The following is a 27,137-nucleotide window of genomic DNA, read 5'->3' on the forward strand; positions in this document are numbered from 1 at the left end:
TACTCGTCGAGCGCTGGTGGTAGCAGCAGGCCTCTTGTCCGCCTTAGCCCTAATGTCGGCCTTATTTTTCAAAATCGTACTCAGCGTGCTTCTGGGGATGCTGTACGCTGCGGCGACATCCGACTTCTTTTCTCCGCGCTCAACTCTTCTGATGATCTCCAGCTTTGAAGATATGGTTAGGTTCTGTCGCTTCACAGCAGCCATCTTTCACGAAGCGGACGAGCTCACCGCTCCCACAAAGCAACGAAGCACACGGAACAAAGCAGTCGCAATGGCAGTCGCGCGAGTCACATACCAGAATGCAGGCGCACGTGGCTGCGAGTAAACAGAGTGCGCGGTCGAACCACTTCTGCTAGGGGTGGCTGGGTGGCTGTCTGAGGGAGCGAGAGCAGCGCTGGGACTCTATTTATAGCAGCGCCGTGCGAGCGCTGTTGGGCTAAACCACTTTGGCCAAGTGGGGGGGGGGGGGGGGGGGGGATGGATGTTGGCGCAGCTCGCCCGGCCGCCACGCGGGAAAGCCAACTTCTGGAGCAGTTTTGCGCGGCTTGAAGTTCGATATATCAAGCGCGGCTGCTATTTTTGTTCGATATATTAGTATTTTTTGCTATATATTCTCATTTTAGCAATACAATGTTCATAAATTGTTCGATATACGGGGTAATTCGATGTAAACGGGTTCGATATAGTCGGGTTTGACTGTAATAGCCAATCATTTGATCCGATTTATCTACGCCTCGCATGCCATTATTATAATCATGGATCAGCAGAGGCTTTGTTACAGATATCTGAGTCCAGGAGTTTTGCCTTCTTTCCCTTCTTTCTGCGGTGATCGTGTCATTTGCAGTATGAACCGTGCTCATCATATTGACAACACGCCGGTCTTTCCACTGAAGGTACAGGATGTTCTGATGCGCAGCCATCGAATGTCGCCTTGTTGAGCTTTTTTTTTTCCCATCATGCATCCTTCAGTTCGGCAGGAAATCCTCGGCGATCCTTGCGTGTGGTTCCGCAGGCCAGTGTTTTTCAGCTGAGAAGATGACTAAACAGGTGCGTAGAAGTGTAAAAATTGTCCATATAGATCCTGTAGCCCTGATCAAGATATCTATGGCACAGCTGGCAAACAACATCGAAAGCCAACCCATGGGGCCCTGGCTCCTCACGTTTACCGGTATACACACTAAACAGCACAGTATATCCGGTGCCAGGGTCGGCTAGGACCCACAGCTTGTAGCCCCATTTTGTTACTTTGTCTTTGATGTACTGTCTGATGCCTGACTGCCCTTTCGATTTGACCATGCGCTCATCCACGGAAAGATCGTGATGTGGCTGAAAAATATTCGCTGACACTTCGTTCATGTGCTCCAGGAGCCACCACATGTATCGGAGTTTTCCTCTTGAATTTTGAGTGACATCGTATAAGTCTGCAACATGCAACATTGCAAGGAGAGCTATAAACCGGCGTCGCCCCATTATCCGTGGTGGGAGCAGACCACTGTACAGATTTCCTACATTCCAGTACAACTTCAGCCGAGGAACCTTCACAACGCCCATGTAAATTATGAGTGCGATGAACGTCAGCATCTCACTTGGGGTGACTTTTTTCCAAGATCCGTCAGAACTAGCATGCGTTGGTTTCACTAAATTGTGAGTCCAAGCATATTTGTTCGTGTTTTCGCACTAGAGTGCAACTAGCTACATGCAGCTGTGTTTGCACTGAAGCATCAATAAGATTCACCTCTCCACAGTCGCCCTCGTTGTGCCGTGCGCAGCGTTGAAGCGCCTTTTCCCAGGACTGTCCGCAGTCCGGAACGGTGTCATCAACCACGGCTTGCTGGGTATCTGCTGTCCACAGCAGCACGCCTGTGTATACTCCACTGCCGAAGCGTTGGGCCACGCTGCTGTTCACCAGCATCCGCTCGTCATGAGTGCCGCCCAGCCACCGTGCAACGATGATGCGGCAGTGGCTGTCTACCACCAGCTGCACGTTTATCAAGTGATAAAAATGGCTATTGACATGCGCTTCGTCATGCTCTTCGGGAGCCTGTATCCGCACATGGGTGCCGTCGATCGCACCAACGATGCGCGGAAAGCCGGCAACAGCGTAGAAGCAGCCTTGGCCTTCCCGCAGTTGGCTAGGCGACGGCCAGCTGGAAAGAAAACGGGCGTGGTTATTTTTAGTTTCACGCCGATGTCATGCGCAGTCATTTATATTAATATTTGAAAAAGAAAGCTTCTCGATCCCTGAACATACTCAAAGTGCTGTCGAGAAAACACCGGGGAGCCGATAGGACATGTCTCTTACAAATATACTGTTCTGTACTATGCTCTACCCTGGTATAGTGTGTGGGTCAGCGAGGCAGTCATACCTTAAACGGCTAGATCGAGTACATAGTTTAGGATTGCGTCTCTCCACTGGGGCATACAGGACATCACCCATAAACAGTCTCCATGTAGGAACCAATGAACCATCGCTTACAGATAGAAGAGCCATCCTCACATGCTCAAACATTCTAAAGGTACCTTTCTAGAACACTCTTCAACAACAAGCCGCAAGCTACTCGGCCACTTGCGATTTGAAGAGATGTGCCGGAACCTCGGCATACTAGACACATTGCCAAACATTGCCCGAAGGCGAGGGCCACTGCCACCGTGGCACAATTTTCCTGAAATCTATGATTTCACTTTTACACAGTTTCGTAAGAAACAAATTCCGCAACAACATATAATACAAGAATTCCTCACACGTGAGGAAAAGTGCAGTACTTTTGCAGCCTTTTATACTGACGGTTCAAAAACAGATGTATACGTTGGAAGCACAGTGGTACAGGGAAATTGGAATAAAATAGACTTCCACAGTGCGCTTCCACCTTCACTGCGGAATGTTACGCCATCTGCGTAGCCATAGAAAAAATAGTAAATGAGGACCTCGCCAACAGTATTATTTACACAGACTCGCTGAGCGTGCTCACAGCCCTTCATTCTAGAAATGCAATAACCCCGCTGCTTGGTGACCTCATACACAACATTACAGCAGCCATAGGTCAAGAAAGCCATAGCTTCCAACTGACTGTCCCCAAGCTTAAAATAAGTATAGCATTGGCACATGGTGTGCTTACACTAAGAGAGAACTACAAGATCTTCTAGTTCACTCTAAGTAAAATGTTAGACTTACCTTTCACCACCATAGACGAGTTGGTGACCCGGCCAACAAATTCGCCGCCAAAGACGTCGTCGGAGGCACATCGATCGCAACCGTGCAGAACTGCCCCAAAACGTTGAAATTTGCAGATTATAGCAGGGACGACCGCAATTCAACGAAGCTACTAAAGACTGCAGCACTGTAACCGCCGCAACATACCGCAGAGACGGAAGCAACAGAAGCATCATGTGCAGCGCACTCGGCGGATGGATACAAAATCATGCTGACAACAAACTTTTTTAAGCCAACTTTACATGCACGAATTACACTTATCCGTGGGAAATATGTGGAGGTTTTATTTACTCGCAATTTTTGTTTAGATACAGGTTATTTCATGATAATTAGGTCTGAATGTTTTGGAGAACTATTTCTGTCATCGGTGTTCGCAGGCCTCGCGTAGCGCGGCCGTCCGATCAACTCAAAGGAGGTGCCAGAAGAATGCACGCGAAAGGGGCGACGAAATAAAAACGACACATGGCAGGCAATCTCTCACAGCATACATTTATATTTAGCCCGGGTATGTTACGTATTCAGGGAATGCAACATGTGTGATCGTGCATGGTTGCCAAGGAGTTGCCAAGCCATCTGACCAATGATCGTCTTGTTAAATAGCATTCAGCATGGTATCCAAGCTAGTTCCTATCAATGAAGCAGGGTGCTGGCCAAGTATGATGGCCATCGAGAGCATTCCAAGTCGTGTCCAATGATAGGCCATCGACCATTGCTGCTTTCGTCTCTGGCACATCTCGACCACCTCTGCAGGAGTCTTTCGGAACTGGCATATCGGGCTCTCGAACCCTTCGTCCAGGCAATGTTTGCAACACCACAGGAACGGCATCTGAACAAAACAACCACAAGCAACTGACGGGCACACGACAGCCTAGGTGTCAGTCAGCCGATGACAAGACCTCGCCATGAAACTCTTTTCTTCTGTGCAAGAACGCCAACGGCAGCTGGAACGCGGCTGAGGGCTTGGCGTCTCGTGAGTTATTGCTTGTTTCTCCTGTCGCCTTAAGTCAAGTCAAACGAGGAAGACGACATAAAAGCAGTTTGATCTGTGCACATATCACACGAAGAAAGAAACATATATATCGGCATGACCATGTCACAGCACACACACTCTGCGACATTGACATATATGCACAGTGCAGTGCCAAACGCTGCCCAAACGCGTACCTGCGTTCTTGTTGCAGAATGGGCTCGCTTCCCAAGCAGCAGAATTTTATTGGCCCAAGCAAGGCAAATCATCAGTGGCCAATGCTTCCATGATTGGCAAAATGCGGACACCAATCAAAGTTTGTGCTTGGATGTGGTGACAAGCCAACCATTGGCCATTCTAAGGAGGGCCAAGCATGGAAAATCGTTGGAAATGCCTTGGACCATGATAAGGCCTGCACTCTTAACACCTTGCTAAATCAAAGCAGTCTCTTTGACTGTAGGCCAATCATGTTGGCCAATTAATATTTTAGTTTTTTTCTGGCACCTTTTTCTTCAGTAACTGCTGCTGCTTTTAGCTCTCTGGACCATTCTGAGGTTTGTTAACTGTACAGAAGCAGGTTGCGGCCACCACTTGCCAAATATCTCAAATATATGCAATCCTTTCTATGAGATGACACTCTCAAAAAACACCAATATCACCACTTGACAGCCTGGTGCAAAATGCAGCAGTATAGCAGCTGACAGCTTTACTGCAAAAAGACTTTTGCAAAGAAAATTGCAAAGTACTATTTTGACCAGGCATCTAACGAATGGACCATTTGCGGAAAAGCGAGCGCCCCCTGTCGTGCAAACGGGGAAGCTCCACCGGCACTTTTGGTTGGAAAGGGGTTCTTTGAGCGAGCATGTTAGAGGCAGCGGTCGGGAGTTGGCGTGCACTTGTTTTGTTGTATTAGTGCCGTTTATTTGCCGGAAACGTGCGTTTGCCAGCCAAAGATGATGATAGAGGAGGAAAACATCCCATTTCCGTTTCAAGAAATGGGGTGGAGCGAAGATTTTTCGTTTTGTAGCGTGAGAAATGAGCACGTGTGGCAGTACCTGCACTCTGCTACCTCAACTGTTCACCAGGCTCATCGCGGCTGGTCTTTCAAAGAGGAAGGTACGTAAAAAACTTGAAGGTGAACCTTGAAACAGCTGACGATAAACTAAGTCTGATGAGAGCAGCGTGCGCACCGTCTATGGAGACCAGTGTTCACGTGACAACGGCATGGTTCGTCATTGGTACGGGCCACATCGTTGGAGCGCACTGCAATTGTGTTGCTGGGTGAGATATTTTGTTTATAAACGTGTGTCTCTCTAGTGCGGACCGCCGAATGACTAAATGAAAATGTGCATGAATGTGTGCCTATGCGCGAGCAAGTTTAACAGTATAATGGGGTGCAGTTCTATAGCGCCCAGATGTTTATGTTTACGCTTTCTTTATAAGGCAGGAGTTTTTGCTAACTTCGTACAGCACCTTTTGCCGCTAGGCACACTTTACTGATTAGTAAACGACCCGTTGTACTATCTCATATACTGCTCGTGCTGACACTGCCCGTTGCGCGCTAACGGGCCGCAGGAGAGAATGCGCGGATGTACGCAAGGTTGCGCCGTTGCGCTCTCCCGTGCTCCCGCTGTTCAGATAGCAGAGCTTGACATTGTAGCATCTATGGTCAGTGTTTATACTAGTATATCTCATGCGGTGTTTACCCAATATGCGCGTGCGTTGATGGCAAAACTCTTCTGGAACGACCGCGCTGTGTGCACTTGGCAGCAAGCACGAAATATAGCAGGAGCACCAGTTTCGAAACGTGCTGGATGCGCGCATTACTGGCCTCATCAACGGCGTCGTCTTTTGCGCCTTGTATCTTGTCGCGGCCTTTATTATGCGCAAGTCTCGCTGTTGCAAAACGCGTGCTTAGTTTAGATAGAAACGCGTTGAAGTTACATGGCTGGCCTGAGATTTTGTGCGCAACAGTGAATATTGCGTTTCTTTGCTCTTGTAGACTCAGCGAAACCTGCCAACATGTGGCAGGGCTGCTGTTCAGGGCTGCTGCGAGGGCAGAAGATGCACCGTCTTGCACGGATGTACTTTGCAAGTGGATAGTCCCTGCTGAAGGTATAGCACCCATTCCACCAACTCACATCTCCAATAATGCTACGTTGCCGTTCTTGCTGTACACTAAGAGCTTTGTGTTTCAACTAGGTTCGTAGCTATAAAATTCTTAGTGCATGCATATTATGATCACGAAAATATCAATGGCACAAGGGCAGCTTGGCTAAACTGTGCACATAAACTGGTTAACTCAATGTAGGGTCAAAGACCAGTTTTAGATGCATTTCACCAAGGAGAAACTGAGCACCAGAAAAGCGGGTGGGTAACTTGGTCTCATACATGCACGAATGGCAACACCGGAGATTGAACCCCAAGGTGTTCCGTATATAATGTGGTCTGAAAGCAATAGACCACTGCTACAAAGCACATTGTTTCATGAGTTCACATGTCATTGTTTCCTTCACAAAATGTACAACTGCACAGTTGCATGATTATTTATACAGTCATGGCAATTTATTCAACAGTGTTACATTGTTTACTCAATAAAAAACATAGCGGACACAATAAACTCAAGTTTCTCATATATTGAACAGCCATGTTTATAATTTGGTTGCACAACTGAAGCAGCCTATTTTTCCTTCACTTGCAGCAAAAAAGGCAGCTCCAAGGAAGCCTTTGGTCGAGATCAAATTCCAAAAGTACTGTGTCAACAAGCCTCCATGTGGGAAGCAGAAGTGCGATTATGACCCCTGCCCCATTACACCACTCCCTACTCCCCACGACATTGAGTCACTCAGAAAAAAACTAGCATCCGCCTGTCCAGACCTGCAAGCACTCCGGCACTTGTGTCCCACCGACAAAGCCAAGACAAGGCCACCATGCAACAAAAAGGCTATAGAAGACAGCGACGACCTCTGGAGCGAGCCTTCAGCGACTGAGGTGCAATCATATATGCAGACACTCAAGCCACTAAGCCGAGAAGAAAGGCATGATATATGCGAAGAAACGGTCGGCCAAGCAGCCAACAAGAAGTGGCATGCAGCTCGTGTTGGCCTGCTAACAGCATCACTCTTTAAAAGGATCTGCCGTTGTACCAAGCCAGATGGTTTACTAAAGGGACTACTGTACCCTTGTAATAGAGCCACATCTGAAGCGATTGCATATGGCAGAGAGCACGAGGCAGATGCTGTAGAGGCCTATGTAAAGCTACAGCACGCTAAAGATTTGAGTGTAGCAGTGCAGGAAACTGGCCTTCATGTCCATAACCAATACCCCTTCATAGCAGCCCCACCAGACAGGATAGTTGTTTTAGATGGAGAAGGCCTACTTGAGGTTAAATGCCCCTTCTCCAAAAAAGGTATGGCATGCGAAGCCTGCCTAGACAAAAACTGCTGCAGGCTAACTGAAGACGGTGTGGAGCTGAAGCGGGACCATGCATATTTTTACCAAATTCAAGGCCAGATGGCAGTTACGGGCCATAACTGGTGCGACGTTGTCATCTGGACCGAGGGAGACATGCCAGAAGACCAGCCATACCTCTGTGTAGAGAGAATAAATTTCAGTGAAGAATTCTGGAATCGGGAGCTACTGCCAGGACTCCTGCACTTCAGCTAGCATGCACGGATACCAGAGATTCTGACAAGGAGAGTCAAAAGGCTTGGACGGCTGTACACGTCCGGCACGTATGTGTCACACAGCAAATTCAGACGGGTATTACGTGCCATACCTCTTGGAGGTCTGCGTATAAAAATAAAGAAATTAAAGTAGCACACCAGACTACCTATCATCATTCTCATCTAGGGCACAAGAATTTCATCTTGTATTTTTTATTTTTCAGTCTCAAGAGTTGCAATATAGAACTGTCAAAATGTCTCCTCACAATCGTGGCACAAGCATATGTCCAAGCATACTTTTCGAACTTGAGCCTTCACTCCAGCCTTCATTTTCAACTGTTCTGACCTTTTACATTTCTGCTAACTTGGAAACTTCTAGCTGTAAAATATTGGTTAGTTCACTTTATTTCGATGTTTGTGATGCATCTAATTATTCTAAACTTCCTACTGTACTGACTCCCCGCATGCTTTGGTCTAAGTGGAGACCAGCAGTTTTGTAAATAAATAAAACTTGATGTTTTGAGCACTTTATATGTGTGTTTTGCTGAAAGAAGCTGGCAGGTTAATGCGGCAGTGTTGAGGAGCTCGTGTCGCAGAACAGCCGGTGTCAGCTTTGCAACACAATAACTTCCAAATAAAAAAGAAATTGTGGAGATATGAGGAATCGAATCCAGGTCTTTCAGATTGTGAGGCGAGCACGCACAGAACACTACGTAGGCTCATTGGTTCGAACTGAATAAAAGGGAACGTAGTGAATGCGTTGTGGTCTGTGTCTTCGTGAAAAGTCTGTGTACTGCTGCATACATAAGTAATTCCCTGGCAGCGTTGCAACATGCTGTCGCATTCCACAATTAAAGGCTAAGCTTAGGCGTCCTACAATTTTTTTGTTCCCAAATATAGTCAGGAACAGTGTAGCAAAGGTAGACTGCTTGTTACATTACATTTTAAGACTGAAGGTATGGTATGTGGGGTTTGAAGTGGCGTATAGCTGCGAGATGTATTGAAGCTTGAGATCAATTTCAACAGCATAGGGGTTCTTGAACGTAACGTCATGCAGCACAATGGTGATTATAGTATGCGTATAAATGCAAGGTAGATTGAAAAAAGTTTAACCGTAACAGTTTCCCCGGTTATATCAATTTCAGCCAAATTGGCAGAAAGCATGCTGCATTCCAACAACAGACAAATTTCTATTGTTGCATCACCTGCAGCTACCAAAGCATTGTTCCCTAACTTTGTCAGATCAGTGGTAGAGAGAGGGCAGGCAGAAAGCTTCTTGACACTCGCAAAGTCAACAACCGAGGGTAAAACTTGAGGGTGCTTGCCAACATTTCGACAAGAGGAGGCAAGTCGTCATGTCGAAACTTTGGTAAGCAGCCCGAGGCTTCCACCTACCTTGTTCCTTTGTCAGCTTTAGCCGATTATATCCTTCATATTTCAAAATGCCCTCCTTCAGCAGACAACTCGTGCCCATATCAATCTGTCTCTCTCATCAATGGTAGCCTGAATTTGCTTAAGAGGCAGCAAACTTCAAAAACCTGCTCAGCGATATCAATCATTGAGATTGGAAAGGGCCTGTCTAATATATGAAATCCTTTGACTGTTGAAATGGCTCTTTCAACGTGCACTCTTGCAGAAGCAATGCGCCTAGTTTCATCTACTGCTTTTGCAGGCCTCTGTTTTTGGTGCGACTCGTGAAATGGAAGCCGATAAACTTTTTTACCTTGTGGCAAGTATGGGAACGTGAAGCCTTTGTCCACCATTATAGCGTCACCTGCATCCAGCTTGTCAAGAAGGCCACTGGTCCCAGAATAGCTTTATCGGAGCTAGAACCCCCTATTGACGCGACACATGTGAGATGTACCCATCTGGTGTACAGCCAATAAGCACCTTATAGGTGTTGTAGTGTTTGTAGGGAGAGAAAGTTTGGCGTTGTGCATTCGTTGCTAAGGGCCGAAGTAATTTTTTGATGGTCCGTTGGGTTCTTCGGAATGGTGCAGACCCTTCCAAACGTTGTTGTTCGGCGGTGACGAAGGGAGATGGGCAGATGAAGGTCAAAGAGAGAATATATTTACAGTATGTACAAGGGCAAACTGCGTTACAAGTTGAGTCACACAGACGGTCAAGCTGTAACTGACGAAGACAATTCTCACACAGAGAAACACTCTCTACAAGCCCTTACTCATCGACGCGAGGTGAGAGTTTAGGGTTGTAGAATTACGTGCCACTGCACGGAGCCTCTAGCTCAACTAGACAGGACTGCCCTCCAATGATTTTACATGCTGTTTTAAAGCTTTTGCAAACAAAGAAATTAGGGTGGTCATATATCGAGGCCCGCCCTAAGCTTCGATAACCAATGGAGGTAGCCACAGCCCCTGAAGGTTGGACCCAACTTCGAGCCCGGGGCTTGACTATAAAGAAAAAGAAACATATACCGAAAACATTTTGAAAACCCTCTCCCCGAGGGGAGTTCTCGGCCTTAACGCTTGATGCTTTCCCTTTCCCTGCCGCACCCGCGCATCGCCTCTCAAAGGATGATGCGTTTTTTTTTAGCTAATTGGCGGGGCCACTGACCCACTGGCTCGCCGTAGGAATGTCTAACGGCGGAGAACCGCGACGCTTCGGTGCCATCGAGAATGCCAGAAAAAAAAAGAAAGAAAAGGCCCATCGTGGAATGCGAGGTGGTTCGCATTCTGCTGCCGTGGAAATGCTGCCTGAGACCAAGCGGCCCCACGTGCTCGTTCACGCCTCGCATGCTTTCTTGGCGCCAGGTGTCCTCGGCCGTCACAGTGGTGCTGTCAAGCAGCCAGTGCTTCCTGCGCCTTTGCCACTGCTTGCAGGGGTTGGGGGGGGGGGGGGGGGGGGGTAGACCGGAGGCCCGCAGTGACCAAAAGCTAAAGGAATAAAAAAAAAGATGCGCGTTGATGAAGCGCGGCCTTACAGCCACTGTATTCTCACCTCCGTGGCATCAAAGACAAGATGGGTGTCGGGAAAATCGTGGAAGGAGTTAGGTAAGTGGGGTCCTATATCTTCTCGAGTTGGGAAGTTTGTCAGGTGCCTAAGTTCTTGTAAAAAGTTGATCCACATGGAGAAAGTGCGACTAACTTGACTTTCAGATATCAGGAAATTCTGAGCCAGTTCTTGGCCTTGCATACCTGTCCTGAGCCGTACTAACACCATCAAAAACTCATTGTCCAGATAACTTTGTTTTCGATTGCCCCAGGGGTCATCCTTCTGCTTCTTATCAGAACCCCAGTACATCATTTCCCTAGCACGCGGTGCAAAGTATTCTAGTAAAGTGTGAAAAACTTCGACATTTGGCAGCCCAGTATAATACATGCACTTCTTCGGAGTGTCAAGCATACTCAAGGAGAGAAAACTTGACATGGCTGCATCCAGTCGCATCTCGAGCTTCGCATTTTCATTCTGCAATCGGAGAATCAGCTTCTGTGACTCTCCCATTGTCTGCTCCAAGTCTTTCACCCTGTTAAGTGCGCATACTTGACAACAGCAATCTGGCCAGGTGTGTTCCTTGATACCTGCAAGCAGCACAGAAAAAAAAGTGCATATAGAGCACTTTAGAGCTTCCTCTGCAAGCATACTAGAACACATACTCTCTAACAAAAGAGCTCTATAATTAATCTCTAGTTGAGTTTCTCGGGGCAGAAGCATGCCATCTGCAACAAGCAGCCGCAGCATTCGCACCATGGTGTGAGCAAAAGCTCAGAAAAGCATTTCATTCTGCAAAGCGCGTGCGAACTCGCCATTTTCAGGCTGCTGCAACTCTCCTGTGTCCTCCTGAGCCATTGTGACGTCCCGAGGAGAACTTGTGGCCACATCAGGATTTTCTGCGAGCAAGACAATGGCTAGCACTCACAACCTGGAAAAACCAGGGAGGCTTCTCTGTCCAGCACAGACCCACAAGAACAGCAACGGCTGATCAAACATGTGCAAACTCACGATTTGCAGCCAACTGTAGTGCCACTGAGTCCTCATCTGCTCTGTTATCCTGTGCCGCATTTGTGTCCATGTCAAGATTCCCTGCAAGCAACAACAGCTGGCACTCAGAAGCTGGAGAAACCCTTCGTGCATAACACTGACTGTGCGATGTGAGTATACTGCAGCAGAAGCAAGGCCAGGTGCAACAAGCAGCTACAATGTTCATAACACGATATGGGCAAAAGCTCAGAGGATTACAGTCTGCAAAGCACATGCAAGCTCACCATTAGCAGGCTGCTGAAACTCTACTGTGTCCTCCTGAGCCGTTGTGACGTCCCGAGGAGAACTTGTGGCCATGTCAGGATTTTCTGCGAGAAAGACAGTGGCTAGCACTCAGAACCTGGAAAAACCTGAGAGGCTTCTCGGTCCAGCACAGACCCACAAGAACAGCAGCGGCCGATCAAACGTGCAAACTCACGATTTGCAGGCAACTGTAGTGCCACTGAGTCCTCATCTGCTCTGTTATTCTGTGCCGCATTTGTGTCCATGTCAAGATTCCCTGCAAGCAATGGCACTCGGAAGCTGAATAAACCCTTCGTGCATAACATTGACTGTGCTATGTGAGTATACTGCAGCAGAAGCAAGGCCAGGTGCAACAAGCAGCTACAGTGTTCACAAAACAATATGGGCAAAAGCTTAGACATTACAGTCTGCAAAGCAATGCAAGCTCACCATTAGCAGGCTGCTGAAACTGCCATATCGGGAGCAGCTATACGTCTTTTTGCTGCACGCGCTGGCGTTTCAAGTTCCCCTACAACCATGAAACAGCGGTTATGCGGTAAACATACTGCTCAATGCAAGCAATGAGGGTGAGACATTCACAGCAGCCACATATTGTAGGTCAGAGAAATACAGTGAAAATATTTTCAATGAAGGCATTGCATTGGCGTTCACAATTTTGAAAATGTTCAACTTTGTAATCTAAAAGCACTTCATAAACGCGGGTATCATTGGCAATATTTATCGACTGGGTAATAAATTTACATGCGGTATTTGCACGGCTTTCGCCGTGTGGGTTCTCTAAACCATGCAACAGGTGACGGCCGCACTACGCTAGCCACTGCAAATCACAATGACAAGCGTTTACAGGCTCATCCCACTGACGATGAAAGCGACCACAAAATAAGAGATGGAAACAATGCATTACATGTGCTCCCCAATTCTGCGTTGGTACTTCTAGACCCCGTGAGAAAACAACAGAAAAAGTAGCGCTTACCTTTATGTCGTTTCAGCCATCGGCTATGACGAAGCACAGCAGCATAACCGGGACTCCTAACGTAGTTGAACACACTTGGAACGAAGTCAGGATGGTTCTCGAATTTTGACGGCTGTCCTGCATTGAACGTTGTTTCTAATCGTACAAACCTATACATGAGCATTTAAAAGTGCCGTACCTGTTATAAAATGCGAGCTGCAGATCCGAGAATGTTCGTTCGGCTCCCATGGAGAGCCATCTGCCATGCTTTTCTCAATTACCTAGTTCAAAACGAGGTGCACCCCATTTATGGCTGTGTCCCTTACATGAGATGATACAGCAATTAGCATGCCATGGGGGTGCTTTTGCTGGTGCCATATATACACACCGTGCTTATACCACCACGCTAAGCATTTTTTCATTCATTCATTCATTATTTTTTGCATATCTTGCGAAATACAAAGAAACATTGATCGACCAATAGCCACTGGCTAGTAACGTGCCCATAATCAATGTAGGATACAAAATAAATGCAGCATGCGAGCAAATGAAACAAGAAATACAATCCATAACACAATAACTCATAACATGCATAGTTTATACAAAAATGAATATGAAGTCACTTATTCACAATATTTCTGAAGAAAGAACCCCTTTAAAGCAGGAGTAAAATTAGGGGCTTGTTTTATGTTTAGTGGCAAAGTATTCCAAATAAGAGCGCCATTAAATTCTAAGAGCCTTTTCCTGTACAGGTTCTGACATGGAGGTAGATTTTAGTTTGTGGCAGCTCTTGTGTTTAGTAACGGAATTTTAAACAAAGTGATGGAGTGTGGATCATTAGTTGCTATTATTCTATGAATGATCTGAGCAATTTTGAATTTGTACAGTGCATTTAGTGGCAGAACATGAAGATAATTGTATAAGTACATGCTACTTTGAGAGGTCCTTGAAAAGGATATAATTCTTAATGCGTGCTTTTGTAGAGAAAATACTGGTTCGAGGTAAGTAGTAAAGCTGTTTCCCCATGACTCTATGCACTAACTGAGGTGACTTTGCAGCCTTTATCACAAAGGCAGAGAATTTTGTTCTGTACATTCTGTAAAAATTTTTCAGTCCACGCTCTAAGTATCTGCACAACCATGAACTTTTACGTACCTGCCATGAAAATTAGCAACAGAAGAAATATTCATTGCACCCAATTTGCAATTTTTCTGTGAAAAATTTTATCAGAGTATGCATGAAATTCATTCGTGAGCACGGTGATAATCCGAAAACATTTTTTCACATTATGATTCGGCACACGTAATTTTTTTGCTAGTGCTATATATGTTTTTTTATAGATACATAATGCATGACAACATTACCCTTAAATTACTGTATGACCACAGGCCTGCAAGCACTAGACCTATAGTGATTGCGACCAAGGCGACCAAGAACGACGTTCTCAAAGAGCTTGCCGATGCAAGACGTAAGGGAAATGGGATGGAGATTCCTTATCTCAAGATGCTTTCCTGGCTTGGGGATGAAAGTTATGCGGGCATGAGTCCACTGCGAAGGGAGGGTTTCCGTCCGCCAGCAGTGATTGAACAAGTCTGCAACAGCCTCCACGGACTGGCCGTCGAGATTGCGGAGCACCTTCTTGGTGACTCTGTCAGCGCCGGGGGCAGTCGTGGTCCGAAGTTTGTGCATGGCCGGCCGCCCGAACCTCCACCAGAGAGATGTCCACGTCGAGTTCTGGGTTGGGGTCTCCCGTGTACGGGGGGAGGGGGGTGGGAGGGGTGGTGGTGAGATATTGATCTTTGAGGGCTTGGAGGAGTGCATCGTCTGAGAGGGGGAGCTGGTGCAAGATGCATGTGACATGCTTGCGTTGGGTGGCCTTCGTGTGACCCGGGTCCAGGAGATATCTGAGGAGGGACCAGGTGTCTTTGAGGCCTAAATTGCCACTCATGCGATCGCAGACCTGTCCCCATTGTTGATGGGCCAGGTCGCGTGCATGTGTTTCAATCTCGCGTACGAGATGAGCGATACGGCGTTTGAGGGGCCGATTGTGTTTTTGATTGAGCCAGCGCCTTTGCAGGCTGGCATGTGCTTCCCACATGTGGAGGAGCCGGCTGTCAGCAGCCGACGTGTCCTCAGGTTCAGGAATGGTGGAGGTAGCGCGGGCGACATCGGGGTTGAGACTGGCGGTCCATTCAGAGAGGTCCGTGATTGTGTTCGGGGTTAGGCGCTGAAGTTGGCGGAATTTGTCCCAATCCACCACCTGTGTCCCTCGTCGTTTTGGCGAGGTAATGGAAGAGATTTTGACCTCTGTGGAAATGATATAATGGTCGCTGCCAAACGAGTGTGTCGTGTTGATCCATCGGCTGTCGCGAATGTGTTTGCTAATTGTGAGGTCTGGGCTGGTGTTGTGCTGAACACTGGAACCAATACGGGTGGGGATCGTAGTCTCATTCAAAAGGGAGAGGCCTTCGTCCTGAATGAATGACGACAGGGAGGTGCCTTTGCGACAGTTTTTGCGGTACCCCCAACTGATGTGATTGGCTTTAAAGTCGCCCACTACCAACAGGGAGCTGTTCGAACTAATCGAGAGCGTCTTGCGGAAAGCCGCAAAAAGAGGGGCAGGAGGACCTTTTGGGGGGGGCTATAGAGATTGAGGATGAAGAGGCTAAGTGACTTGCGTGTGGGAGGGAGAAGCTCCAGCAGGAGACCGTCTATGTCGTCTACCTCTAATGGGTGCTCTATTGCAGTGAGACTGCGATGTACGAGCGTGGCGACCCTGGTCTGTGGCTGGGTAGAAGGTTCGTATGCGGTGTAGTTTCGGAACTTGACTGACGTCAGAGTTTCCTGAAGTGCAATGACCACAGGGGCATCGCGGCTAGAGAGGGTTTGTAAGTAAAGCTGCAGGTTAACTCGCTTTGAGCAAAAACCCTTGCAGTTCCACTGCCACACCTTAATGTGTTGAGGTGCCGCAGCCATGGTGGGCAATGACGGAGAGAGCGGAAGATGCAGGGGGTGGCGTATGACCTCTGGGGAGAGGCTCGTGAATCTTAGTTTGGAATTGCGCGACATTGGCCTCCAGATTGCTCTGGTGGGTTTCGAGCGCTGCCACGCGGTCAGAAATGTTCTTCAGCCACGTTTGAGATTCGGAGCGGAACGTGTTTAACGTCGGCATCATGCATTTCTCAAAATCTTGCATGAAAGACGTCACCTGGTGTACAAGGTTGTCAGTGACTGGTTGGGAGGGAGAATTGGCGTCGAACAGGACGAGCGCCCGTCCTGTTCGCCTCCCTGCGTCCATGTCTGTTTAGCGCTATGTGGCAAGTGATATGAGAAACGATTTCACCAGTTATTCGCCACTCTCAGGGTATGCTGCCTCAATGAACAAACTGTGAATTTGCAGCTTAAGCTGCTCTTTTCTGCGGCCATCCACCTTGCTGAGAAGGCTTTTTAAGCTCAAAAGAAAATGCTCGTCGTCTACGGACATGGTAGCCGTCGTCAAGTCATTCAGCCTCTGCCGGTTCGCTTGCAGAGTTGACATCATTATTTCGTCAAGGTCTGTCTTCTTTCTTTTCGCGCGCTTGGCAAAGTTTTTGCCTGGCGCAGACGTTTCACTTGAGGCAGGCTGGCCACTTGGGGCAGGCTGTCCGCTAGGGGCAGGCTGAAAGTGTGTTTCATTACTGGGCTCCATCGGTGCTGAAGCAGACACTGAAGTGGACAACCCTTCCGTCTCATCAGGCAGTGCAAGCTCCTCCTCAGTGCTGTCTATATACAATGAGCGGCATAAGCCTTCAACAGAAGCAGCCGTGTCAGCGGCTGGATCAAGCGACTGCGCATGAACTGCAGTCTCATCTCTTTTCGCCAGGCTGTGGATGGTATGGGAAAAAAACATAAGATGCCTATATGCACACATAAACTCAAGCATAATTAACAACACAAAGGGAATAGCGCATGCAAGGTTGTGTCACACAGGGCTGTTTATAAACTTCCTGTTAACACGCGACAAGTCAGTGATGCCCCATTGTATGGGCTGGTTTTAGCTTCTAAATATTTTCTGCTCCCGGTGGCCTTTTTGTGACAGTAGAATGGAGCAGAAACGCTAGCCATGTGCTCTGGAGTGAAGTAGGTTGTGGTGAAAAAAATAAATCAGTTGTGTCCCACTGATTGTTCTTACTTCAGGAAGTGAGGAAGTCAAGTACTACGTACATGTCAAACATGCTGTTAAAACAGATCGCCTGTAAAGTGCCAATGCCGAAATTCAGAGTACAATGGGCTACAGATTTTTTTTTCACCAGGGGGCCAGTTAGTCTACGCAAAAATGTAGGTACACCGAGCGTGGTTTTATTTCTTTCTTCATCGAAATATGACGGCTGCAGCCAAAAATATCAACCCATGCTTTGCAGTAAAACACCACAGCCACCGAGTACCAAAGGAGCTAGCAATTGGCTTTTACCTTCCACGTTGTATTGCGTCGGCTAGGAACATTAGATTTGGCATCAATGTCCATCCTTTCTCGACATCCGCTGCAGCACTGCCGGACTTCGTGTATACTTTCCTGAGGCGGAGGAACTTCTGCCTCATGCAGCTCCACCGATGCTGTAGCACTGGCACTGCATTGAACATAGGAAAAGAACGTGTTTACATATTACACATTGCACATAATTTTCTGAAAAATGCGTTCGTCTAAAGAAAGCTCACTGCTGCCATATGCTGATCTCATTTTTACAGCCCAACATGAGGTATATGAAAATTTGTGCGCACTGCCGTAAAAGTGAGCTATGAACGTTCATTTCAGCCTACCAGCTCGAGTTCGGCAAGCTAGGATCAAAAACAAAGGGGGTCACTTCATCGCTGATTAAAGACAAATCGATAGCATAGCCTGTCGCTATATACACTCATGCCATTGAGACCCATAGTGTGACCCACTCACATAGACAACCTTGCACGTGTTGGTTTACAGTGCGGCTCCCAGTCGACGGCTGGAGCAAGTTGCGACTAGCAATTATGCGCTACAACTCACTTAAATTTCAACGCACTCAATCACCACTTGTGCGCTAATTCCGGGGCCTGCAATTTTTGCCCTAGAAATCACCGCTTCACCACGTGTGACAGCGAAACACCGGGAAAACGCCTCAACGGGAACCGCACCGCCGACAATATTGTCAACTCTCGCCCAGCGCCATAATCGCACTTTTCTAGACGAGGGAAAGCATTTGACTGTTGCGAGTTTGTCCGCAGATGGAAAAAAACGAAAAGCACTTACCGCTTTGGTTCAGTGCGCTTGCTATTTCGAGCCAGGCGTCGTTTTGTAGCTGCTTATCCCTGTATGTTTTTAGTCACTGGTCATACAGAAGCGGCCTCTGCCGCACTTCTTCTATCAGCAGCTCATCTGATAATATAGAAATACCTTCCGCACTGTTCATGATGAAGCTGCGGGCAGACCACACGGTGACAACACGAGCGAGCCGAGACAATGTGGCAGGGTCGGCATGTGTCGGAAGGAGCCGAGCGTCGCTTTGAGCGCAAAATTTGAAAAGACCGGAAGCCCCGTCACCCTGAAAATGAAAACCGAAACTGATGTGCGCATTGGCCGAGCAGTAACAGTTGTATCTGTGCTTGTCGTAAAAGTCGCGGGTCTACCGACATTTACGTCCGCGCTGGCAGCAGACTTTGCGTAGTTTACGCTCAATGCAACACTCGTCTGAACACACTCACTGCGTTTTTTGCATTTACGCTTACGATCCTTACCAACGATCCGTGCGTAGCGTACGTAGTCTGAACGCGGCATTAGCCAGCATGCTGCAGAAATGGAAATTAAGGAAGAGGCAAAAAAGCCCGAAGACATAAGTGCTACATCTTTGGAGCTTCTTTCCACTTCCTTGTTCTGTTCTGCCGCATTACATCGAAGTACAACATATTTGTGCACCTGTCATGATAATTAGCAATGGAAGAAATATTTATTTTATACCATTTGCAAGAATCTTAGAGTATGCATGAAATTATATTATTTTCAGACCTACCTGTTGGGTCAAAAATTATAAGACTTCTTCCTAACTTCCTAGCAAAAACTCTAAAGACAGTAATCGCCTTCAAAGCAATACTTCAGCAACACGTTCAGCAGCATGCAGTGCTGAATGAGACTGTGTCGTTTTGTCTCTACATTGGTAACACATACTGTTCTATCAAGATATATGTAAATCATGACCCAGTACTTCGCCTCATGCACCTTAGCCATTTCTCATTCCTGAGAAAAAGGGTGAGGTCTTTATTTGATTGGTTGGGAGCCTCGAGATCCTTAATTGCCCTGGCATGGTTGGCCGCTGAATTTACCTGACCCCCTTTAAAAGTTTTTAATAATACCCCAGGTGAAAATTTCCTGCTGGTTTCCTGCTTGTTCCAGTAGTGCTGGTTTATTAGCACATTCCCAGCAGCTACTGGGACCAGTAGGTGATGGAACCAGTAGCTGAAACCAGTAGCTGCTGCTTCCAGCAGAGGGTTGTAGGAAGTCGGCCGTATGTTGTGGTACACTTTTCAGCAAATTTCAAGCTACAAAGTATGCAATCATGATTGCTGTCCTGACTGCTTCACTCTAACAATCAACCTGCTAATCGCGCGGCTAAGCATCTTTGTGCTATGCTGACAGCGTCCATGTGGATCTTGTTCAAGCACAGTCATAGTTTTTCAGATTTTAATCTGCTTGTGCAGCTTTGATTAGTACATCCATCCAAGTAGGCTGTTTCACACTCAGAGGAAAACTGGGAGCGCGTGACTGCCACGCTTTGTGAAGAGCTGCTGCCGACAGCCGGGGACAATCAGCGGCAAAGGCGCATGCGCAAAGAACGAAGCCGGCTGCTCTTTCCGCGCATGTGCCTGGTGTCGCCCAGCCACACCGGCTGTCAGCGGCAGCACTTCGAGAAACGCAGCGGCCACACACTCCCAGTTCCCCTCTAAGTGTGAAACAGTCTGTACATTAGAACATCCATCAAGTTTTTCAAAATTTGATCTGCTTGCGCAGCTTGGACTTTAACAGGTCCTGATTTTTTTTAGTTAGAATTCTTGTTAAAGTCTTCTCAGCTTCCTCGGTGCTGACAGACTTCTGGACGCTCCCATGCTTGAGTGTTTCTAAAGAGAGACAAGTCAATTTCCAGCATTACAATACAAATACCACTTGTTGCAGCAACTACGACTGCCAGTTATGCAGCTGGAGCTCGGCAGTCAGCCATGAATGAGATTTATGGCATAAAGGCTACAACACTAGAGGGCAATGCACATTGCTTGTCAGCTTTACAAAAATCACTAAGCCAAGCTTTCCTGTATGTCATCTGAAGCAGTGCAGTTTCATGTGCACCAGAATACTGTAGGAACACAGCAGCCGGTGTAATGCACCCCATTCAAATTTACCTCAATGCAGAGGCTTGCGGTGTAGAGATATACAATTTTGATAATTCCAATATTACTAAGTACAAGGACCTCTGTGCTCACGTAATGTATATTGCCAGAGGTAGTTTGGCAACATGCTGTGCCAAAAACATGAATCCTGCTACTGCATTTTTGTTTATGCTGCCAGGCTGCGAAAAGATAACTTATGGCATGCAACAGTACAGGCAACAGAAATTATTCATGCCAGCTGTACCTGAAACAAGAAGAATTTTCCCAGGCATCAGGGGTTGCTTTGGCAGCTCCCCAACGCTCTCTTCTTGGAACAAGCAGTCACACTCCTGGTTACAAGGACATCATTTCTCCATATTGCCTGTGCTGTGTCCTTAACAACCAAAGTTGGTTTTTTATTTTTAAATATTTTCTCAGCACATGCGCCACTTATTATGATGCCTTTTGTCAAATGGAACTGTGAAAAGAGGAAAATAATGGAGGAATTTTAGTTATAGCTTGGTTGAGGTCACAAGAAGAAAAAAAAGCATTTAAATAAATAAAAGACTATGACACTATGACAACAGCTGCCCTCAACATTAATTTATGGCCATGAACTCAAGAAATGAAAATGCCAAGGATATAACTGTACTGTAAGCAACAATGAAACATGAAAACCACTGCATGTTGCTTCTGGTAACTGTACAGCCAAACTAAGAAACTGTTTGGCCAATGTACATTTCACGCCATTATTAGGATGTAGCACATGAATAATAATGGGCTCCTTGCTATTGCCCCACATAAAAAGGATAAATGCGTTCAGGTCACCCAGGTGTTCATGTTTGCCTAACGTGCACGAATTAAAATTGTAAACTTGAGCATGCCTAGAAAAGCCCTTGCGTTTGCAAAATAAAAATATGGTAAACATACTGCAGACAATAGGATTTTGGAGTCAGCTGCATTATTTAAAATCCACTGAGTATGTTTAACTTATTGGCATAGTATTACACACAGAACCGTCTTCCATATAACTGAATTCTCCAGTTGGAGCTACTAGAGAGAAAAATAAGAATCCTTGTCATGTGATACACAAAAAAAAGTTAATAATGTTTGAGGTGATATCTGAGCCTACTGCTTACCTGGAGGTGTAAGGAAGTGCTGCTGCTGCTGCTCTCCTCCCGGACTTAAATGCAGGGAATTATATAAAAAACCAAAGTACTTACGCCCAAGTCTTCATCGGCAGCTGCCACAGAAGCTGCTGCAACAAAAATGGGTTGGGAGCAACAGTAAATATTATGAAGAGGTGTCATCCATGTCAGTTTGCTGCTTTGATACCTCAAGCCTGTTAGATTTGGCTGTACACGCTGAAATCATCCCATAAAGTGCCACGAGCATGCAGTGCCAGTTCAAGCAGGTAAAGCGCGCCGTAGCACTGCCTGCTTCCAAAACAAATGGTCAAGTGCAGACCTGATAGTTTGCTATCTTTGAACTTTCAGACAGAAAATCACAACGAAGTGTTGCCATAAACCAGACCCAGGAAACAGCTTTGTTGAGAAAAGTTGTGTGGCTTGACTACTCACTTCCACAGTTCGGCCAGCTTTGCTTTTGCCTATCCCCCTCAACTTTTCAAGAAAGAACCGTCATTTCATTAGCATGGCAGTTGTATCTTCTCCAACTTACAGATTCTGCCATCTTGCTGCAATACAACTGCTGTATTTGTTAATTCGTGCTGCACTTTTGCAAAACAAATAAATGACGTGAAGCACTCTTTGCACTGCTCCAGCAAGTGCACCAGGTACAACCAAACCTCTCATAGCATTTGCTTGGCACATACTACTGGGGCAGTTGTTTTGGCAAAAAAAATAAAAAACTGACTTCATGAAGTGGGAGGAAAGTCTGCTGTATCATGGCACGTGTCATGTAACCTATGCATAGTTTCCAAAGCATCACATGAAGTGCCAACAGGAAACAAACCTGTGGTCATGCCTCGACTGTAGTGCGCCTTGCCTTGTTGTTCGACTGTATAGAAGAAAAAAATGAACAAGTTTACAAAAAAGAACATCGGCTGTCGTGTTGAAACATCTTACATGAGAGCAGAAAGCATTCTAACACTGAAAAAATTTGCTTTCAAGGCACCTTTGCAGGCTTGCAACTTGCGCTTTCAAAAATACGTTATCGTCCTGCAGTTCCTGGGCGTGAGATTTCCAATACTCTTTTTCCTTCTCGAGCTCGCTTTCCTGCAGCTGCTGGGCACGTCCTTTCCAGGCTTCCTTCTGCCTTCTTATGTTAACCAGTTCACTTCTGGCACACAAGTCATCACTGTCTGACGACGTGCTGTCATACCTCTTTTTCCTTGAATGAAACTGCATTATGTAAAGTTTAGGACGTTTTGATGTTAGTACTTCTTTTGTAACCCAGAACCTAGAGAAAGACAACCACCCTTACCTGGGCTCCTGCGTTCTGCAGAGACTGCACTCAAATCGTGCACTGAGCTCTCGATTGTTTTTTCCCGTGTCCACCACTAAACGAGCTACATGTGACTGCACAAAAAAGATGTCAAAGCCCAAGCGATAGTGCAAAGAGAAGACTTGCTTTGTGCCAATGTGTAAAAGCGGTTACCGCTCGAACAAGGAACGTGTTGCCATGTTTACTGCACCATCTGATGCTACGCGGCTTGCAGAATGGGAAAGAAACATCAAAAGAGAGGACAAAAGGTTGATGCCAGCTGCTGTGGTTAGCGAGAAACATTTTGAGAGCAGTTGTATCGAGCGCACATTCAGTGTCAGCGTAAATGGTGTTACCAGCAAGCTTCCCCGCGATAAACCGCGCCGGAAACCCGACGCCGTGCCTTCGATATTCACGCATTACCCAGAACACATTCTGCCTAAGTGTCAGCTAAAAGAAAAACTAGAAATCTGTGCCAGCAAGAGCCTCCAGCAAAGCGTCACAGGCGTGCTGCGTCGGAAGCCTTCGAGTTGTGCTCAGGCATTGATAATGCTGAATCGGTGAGCATGGAAGCATCTGACACCAACAGCGGAGCTGCAGTAACTGAAAAGTGCACCACCCCACGCTGTGTTTTTGCAGAAGGAAGCGCTGGCGAAGCGCAAAATGCTGGTGACGAACGACCACGAACAACCAACGATCGTCTCCATCCATTCTCCAACGTCGCTATTCCATTGACATGGATGAAAGTGCCATCCGTGACAGTCGATTCATTAGCGTACGCCTATTGTGAGGCTAAAAAAAATAACTTCGCTAACCTCTTCATTGAAAAGATGACGGTTTACCTCAGGGGAAGGGAAAAGTCAAAACACATCGTCACAACTTGCGAAGAGGCCGGAACTTTGATCAAGGAAGTTGCCTTGACAAATCTTTGTGATGGATGCGGCATAAAGCCGGCCTCAGGAAAGCACACCTCCTACAAAGGCATGATTTTTTCTGAGAAGTGTTCATTATCTGTGAGGTCTGAAGGTGAATCCTGCCCTTTCTGCAAGTACCAAAGGATTCTGGCTCAAAACCAAGCGTGCAGAAAAAAGCAAAGCACAAGTGAAATTGCCAGAAAATCTGATGAAAAGAAACAGTGCAGGAACATTTCTCGAAGCCTGTCAAGAACCAAGAAAAGATTGGCAAATGCAAGGATACAGGTGGCTCACATGAAAGAGCGAAATGAGGCTCTTAGTGAAGAGACATTTAACAACAAAATTAAATCTCTTCCCTCAAAGCAGCAGCTGGTTGTAAAGAGTTGTTTCCTTGCTGCAAGGCGAAAATCACACAAGGGAATGCGATACGATGATGAGTGGATTTTAGAATGTATGCTGATGAGGATGCAGAGCCCAAAGTTGTATGAACATCTCCGCATACAGTCTATTATGGTTCTGCCAGGGCGAACTTGCCTGAAAAAGTACCTACAGCGCTTCAAGGGTGGCTTTGGCCTCAGTACGAAGGTCTTCGATGCCCTAAATGAAAAAACAAAGACCATGGATGCTTACAGTCGTCACGGTGGCCTCGTCATTGACGAAATAAAGCTTTCGGAGCACCTAAATGTGAAATCAGCTGCTTAGTATAGCTGCAATGAATTCTTCGACCCTTCTGTGTATACGGTAAAAGCTCTTTGATTCAAACCCCGCAATGCGAAAATCCGCATAATTCGAACTGCCGGCGCGGTCCCGGCCAATGCTATGCAAGTCTATGGCGTTGCACGCTCGCTGTTTCGGAAGCTACGGGTCTCGCACCGGGTAATTCGAACGGGCTCCCAAAGGAGATTGTGTACATACAGGTATCGGTTCGGCAAGCGGTCGTCCAAATAGCCCCCCTCAAAGCTGAATTCTGTGCTGCAGAATCATTCGCGCACCTCTGACTTGCGCTGAATGGCAGGCGTGATGGCGGACGGACGGCCTCATCTACAAGAGCGGACACACTGATAATTTCGATTTTGCTTTTCTGAAACGTACGCCCAACCGCACTAGCCAGCCAGCCAAATCCAGCTATGCGCCGTTTATAGCGTTGGTTGGCTGTTTCGCTAATCTTCCCTATCCACATTTCTTTGTTGCCACTTCGGAGCTGCTGAGCAATGCCGTATTCATCGCCCGTGAATCTTCCGCGCTTGCGGCGTGCGATGCACTAGCGGCAGAGCTCCACCGCTAAAAATAGTGATTGTTGCGCCGTTCTCATCTAAAATAACAAACAACTACTGCCAAGTCTTTCACCAAGTAAATTTACCGCGATGCAAGCGGTTCTTGTCAGTTTTTTTTTTTCGGGGTCATTCGATAGTTCGAACTTAATTTCAGACTATGTGAACATTTTTCCGGTCCATTGAAGCACGAATCAGCGAGCTTTTACAGTATGAGAAAAATACGATGTTCTGCTAAGCACTACTATATTGCTCGAGCCGTGCAGTGCTCTGGTAATATTCGATCGTCAAGTCTTTTAGCACGTGTTTCTTTTTATGCTGGTTTAGCACCTTTGCCATATTCTGATCTGTGTTGATAGATGTCTGCGCATAAAGCAAGGTGTTTTTCCTGTGCTTTTTTTACAATTCAGGTGATATTGAAGGCTTTGTTGACCTTGGAAGTCATACACCTGCTGACCAGAAGAATGTGCTGGCAGACCATGGGATGATTGTGCTGTTTCAGCCATTTACTGGTAAACTTTTTTTTCTCTTGGTTACAGTTCGCAACTTTATACGTAAAACGCACGTACATTTGTGAGAGATTACCTTTCCGCAGGAAAATGGACGCAAATCCTCGGTGTTTTCGCCTCAAAGGGCAATGTGAAGGCCCCAACACTGGCTAAAATCATTTTGGAAACCACAGTCCTTGCGGAAAAGGCTGGTCTGTTCGTGGATTGCATAACATGCGACGGCGCCAGCTGGAATAAGAGCATGTGGCGGCTGTTTGGAATACAGGGTAAGGCTGTAATTTCACGCAAAATGCAAGATTGTTTAGAGTGTGCATGGTGCTAGTGCAGATTTCATGTTTCTAATGTTTAAATATTGTGATGAAGAAACTGATCGCAAGTTGTTGTTTTTTTTCAAAGGTTCTCCGAGCCACGTTCGGAGCAGCACCAAACACCCAGTGGATCCTAAAGGCAGCTCTATTTTTTGTCAGATTTTCCACACCTTTTGAAGAATGTGAGAAATGGATTTGTTGGAAAAGGATACCTGACACCAGATGGGCATGTTCACATTGGTATTGTACTAGCAGCCTTCGAAGCGGATCGAGAAAATGTTACACTGAAAGTTATGCCAAGCCTGACAAATGCACACCTTAAGCCAAACTGCTTTGAAAAAATGAAAGTGGACATCGCATTTCAGCTCTTCAGCGACCAGGTCATCAAAGGAATTTTTATTTATAGAGAACACAATGAAGCCTCACATAGGACTGTGCAGCCGACAGTAGATTTCGTAAAAGAAATGAATCGCCTGATTCGTGTTATGACATCGCGAACAAGCGAGAAGGCACTCAAGCCTGACAGTCCAAATGTGCAATTTCTGAAAGGCTTTCTAGAGTATCTGCAGGAATGGGAGCAAACTGCAAAACCAGCTGGTGGTGGTTTTCTTACAGAAAGCACGTCTGCTGGGCTAAGGGTTACCATCAAGAGTACACTTGGCTTGTTATCCTACCTGACGTCGACTGTGGGTTTCAAGTATCTTTTAACATCCAGATTAAGCCAGGATAAGCTTGAAAACCTTTTTGGTATAATTAGACAGTCGTCTGGCTATAACGACCATCCGACAGTGTCACAGTTTCTGATGTCTGTGAATTTACTCACATTCTACAACTGGCAAAGCCACCTAGAGGAGTGAGCTGCACCCCAGACGTAATCAAAGCACTGCTGAGCCCAAAGGAGGTGTGTGAAAGTACGAGTAAGTTCCTTTCAGACAAAATAGATGACCTTCTTGACCACGGAAACGTCAGTGAAGCAGAAGATATAGTTCAAGCTGTCGTGTCTAGCAGTGACCATGCATCGTGCATAGAGAAGAAGAGCCACAGTGCTTTGATCTACTACACTACAGACTACGTGGCAAGAAAGATCATTGCTAAGAACTGTTGTCCACAGTGTGCAGGCTGCCTATGTGTAAGCAAAGCTGAAGCAAGTGCCGACGCCGCTTCGTACTTTACTAGCCATTTTGACAATGGGGGCCTAGTGTACCCCAGCCAGAGCTTGTCAACTGCTGTAAAGGCCATGGAAGATGCCTTTACTCTGTTTTTTAGTAAAAACAAGCTGCATGAAATG

General features: G+C 46.6%; 2 protein-coding genes and 2 pseudogenes across 5 annotated transcripts in view; 2 read left to right on the plus strand and 2 right to left on the minus strand.

Moving 5' to 3' along the window:
* Positions 1 to 27,137, plus strand: part of LOC144107788 (uncharacterized) — a 123,339-nt gene extending 96,202 nt beyond the window's left edge. For all 3 annotated transcript variants that reach the window (XR_013309383.1, XM_077640969.1, XM_077640968.1), the window contains 3 exons: positions 25,443 to 25,544; positions 25,628 to 25,807; positions 25,938 to 27,137. Coding sequence is in view for 2 of the 3 variants with exons in the window: in XM_077640969.1 (XP_077497095.1) it covers positions 25,443 to 25,544; positions 25,628 to 25,807; positions 25,938 to 26,026 (371 nt within the window). In the remaining variant the exon portion in view is untranslated. The remainder of the gene's footprint in view (positions 1 to 25,442; positions 25,545 to 25,627; positions 25,808 to 25,937) is intronic.
* On the plus strand, positions 1,055 to 7,999 carry LOC144107786 (uncharacterized; annotated as a pseudogene). The gene is made up of 3 exons (XR_013309381.1): positions 1,055 to 5,459; positions 6,181 to 6,293; positions 6,880 to 7,999. The product of XR_013309381.1 is annotated as an uncharacterized LOC144107786 (transcript).
* Positions 8,143 to 10,598, minus strand: LOC144107297 (uncharacterized; annotated as a pseudogene).
* On the minus strand, positions 10,732 to 12,588 carry LOC144107787 (uncharacterized). Its single transcript, XM_077640967.1, has one exon. It carries the CDS (start codon positions 11,549 to 11,551, stop codon positions 10,781 to 10,783), a length of 771 nt encoding a protein of 256 aa, XP_077497093.1. The 5' UTR covers positions 11,552 to 12,588; the 3' UTR covers positions 10,732 to 10,780.

Source organism: Amblyomma americanum, chromosome 10, assembly GCF_052857255.1.
Source record: "Amblyomma americanum isolate KBUSLIRL-KWMA chromosome 10, ASM5285725v1, whole genome shotgun sequence".
Classification (NCBI taxonomy): domain Eukaryota; kingdom Metazoa; phylum Arthropoda; class Arachnida; order Ixodida; family Ixodidae; genus Amblyomma; species Amblyomma americanum.

What these genes read in the sequence shown, in the direction of transcription:
- LOC144107787 (XM_077640967.1), bottom strand. Translation starts at nt 11,551, where the DNA reads ATGGTGCGAATGCTGCGGCTGCTTGTTGCAGATGGCATGCTTCTGCCC.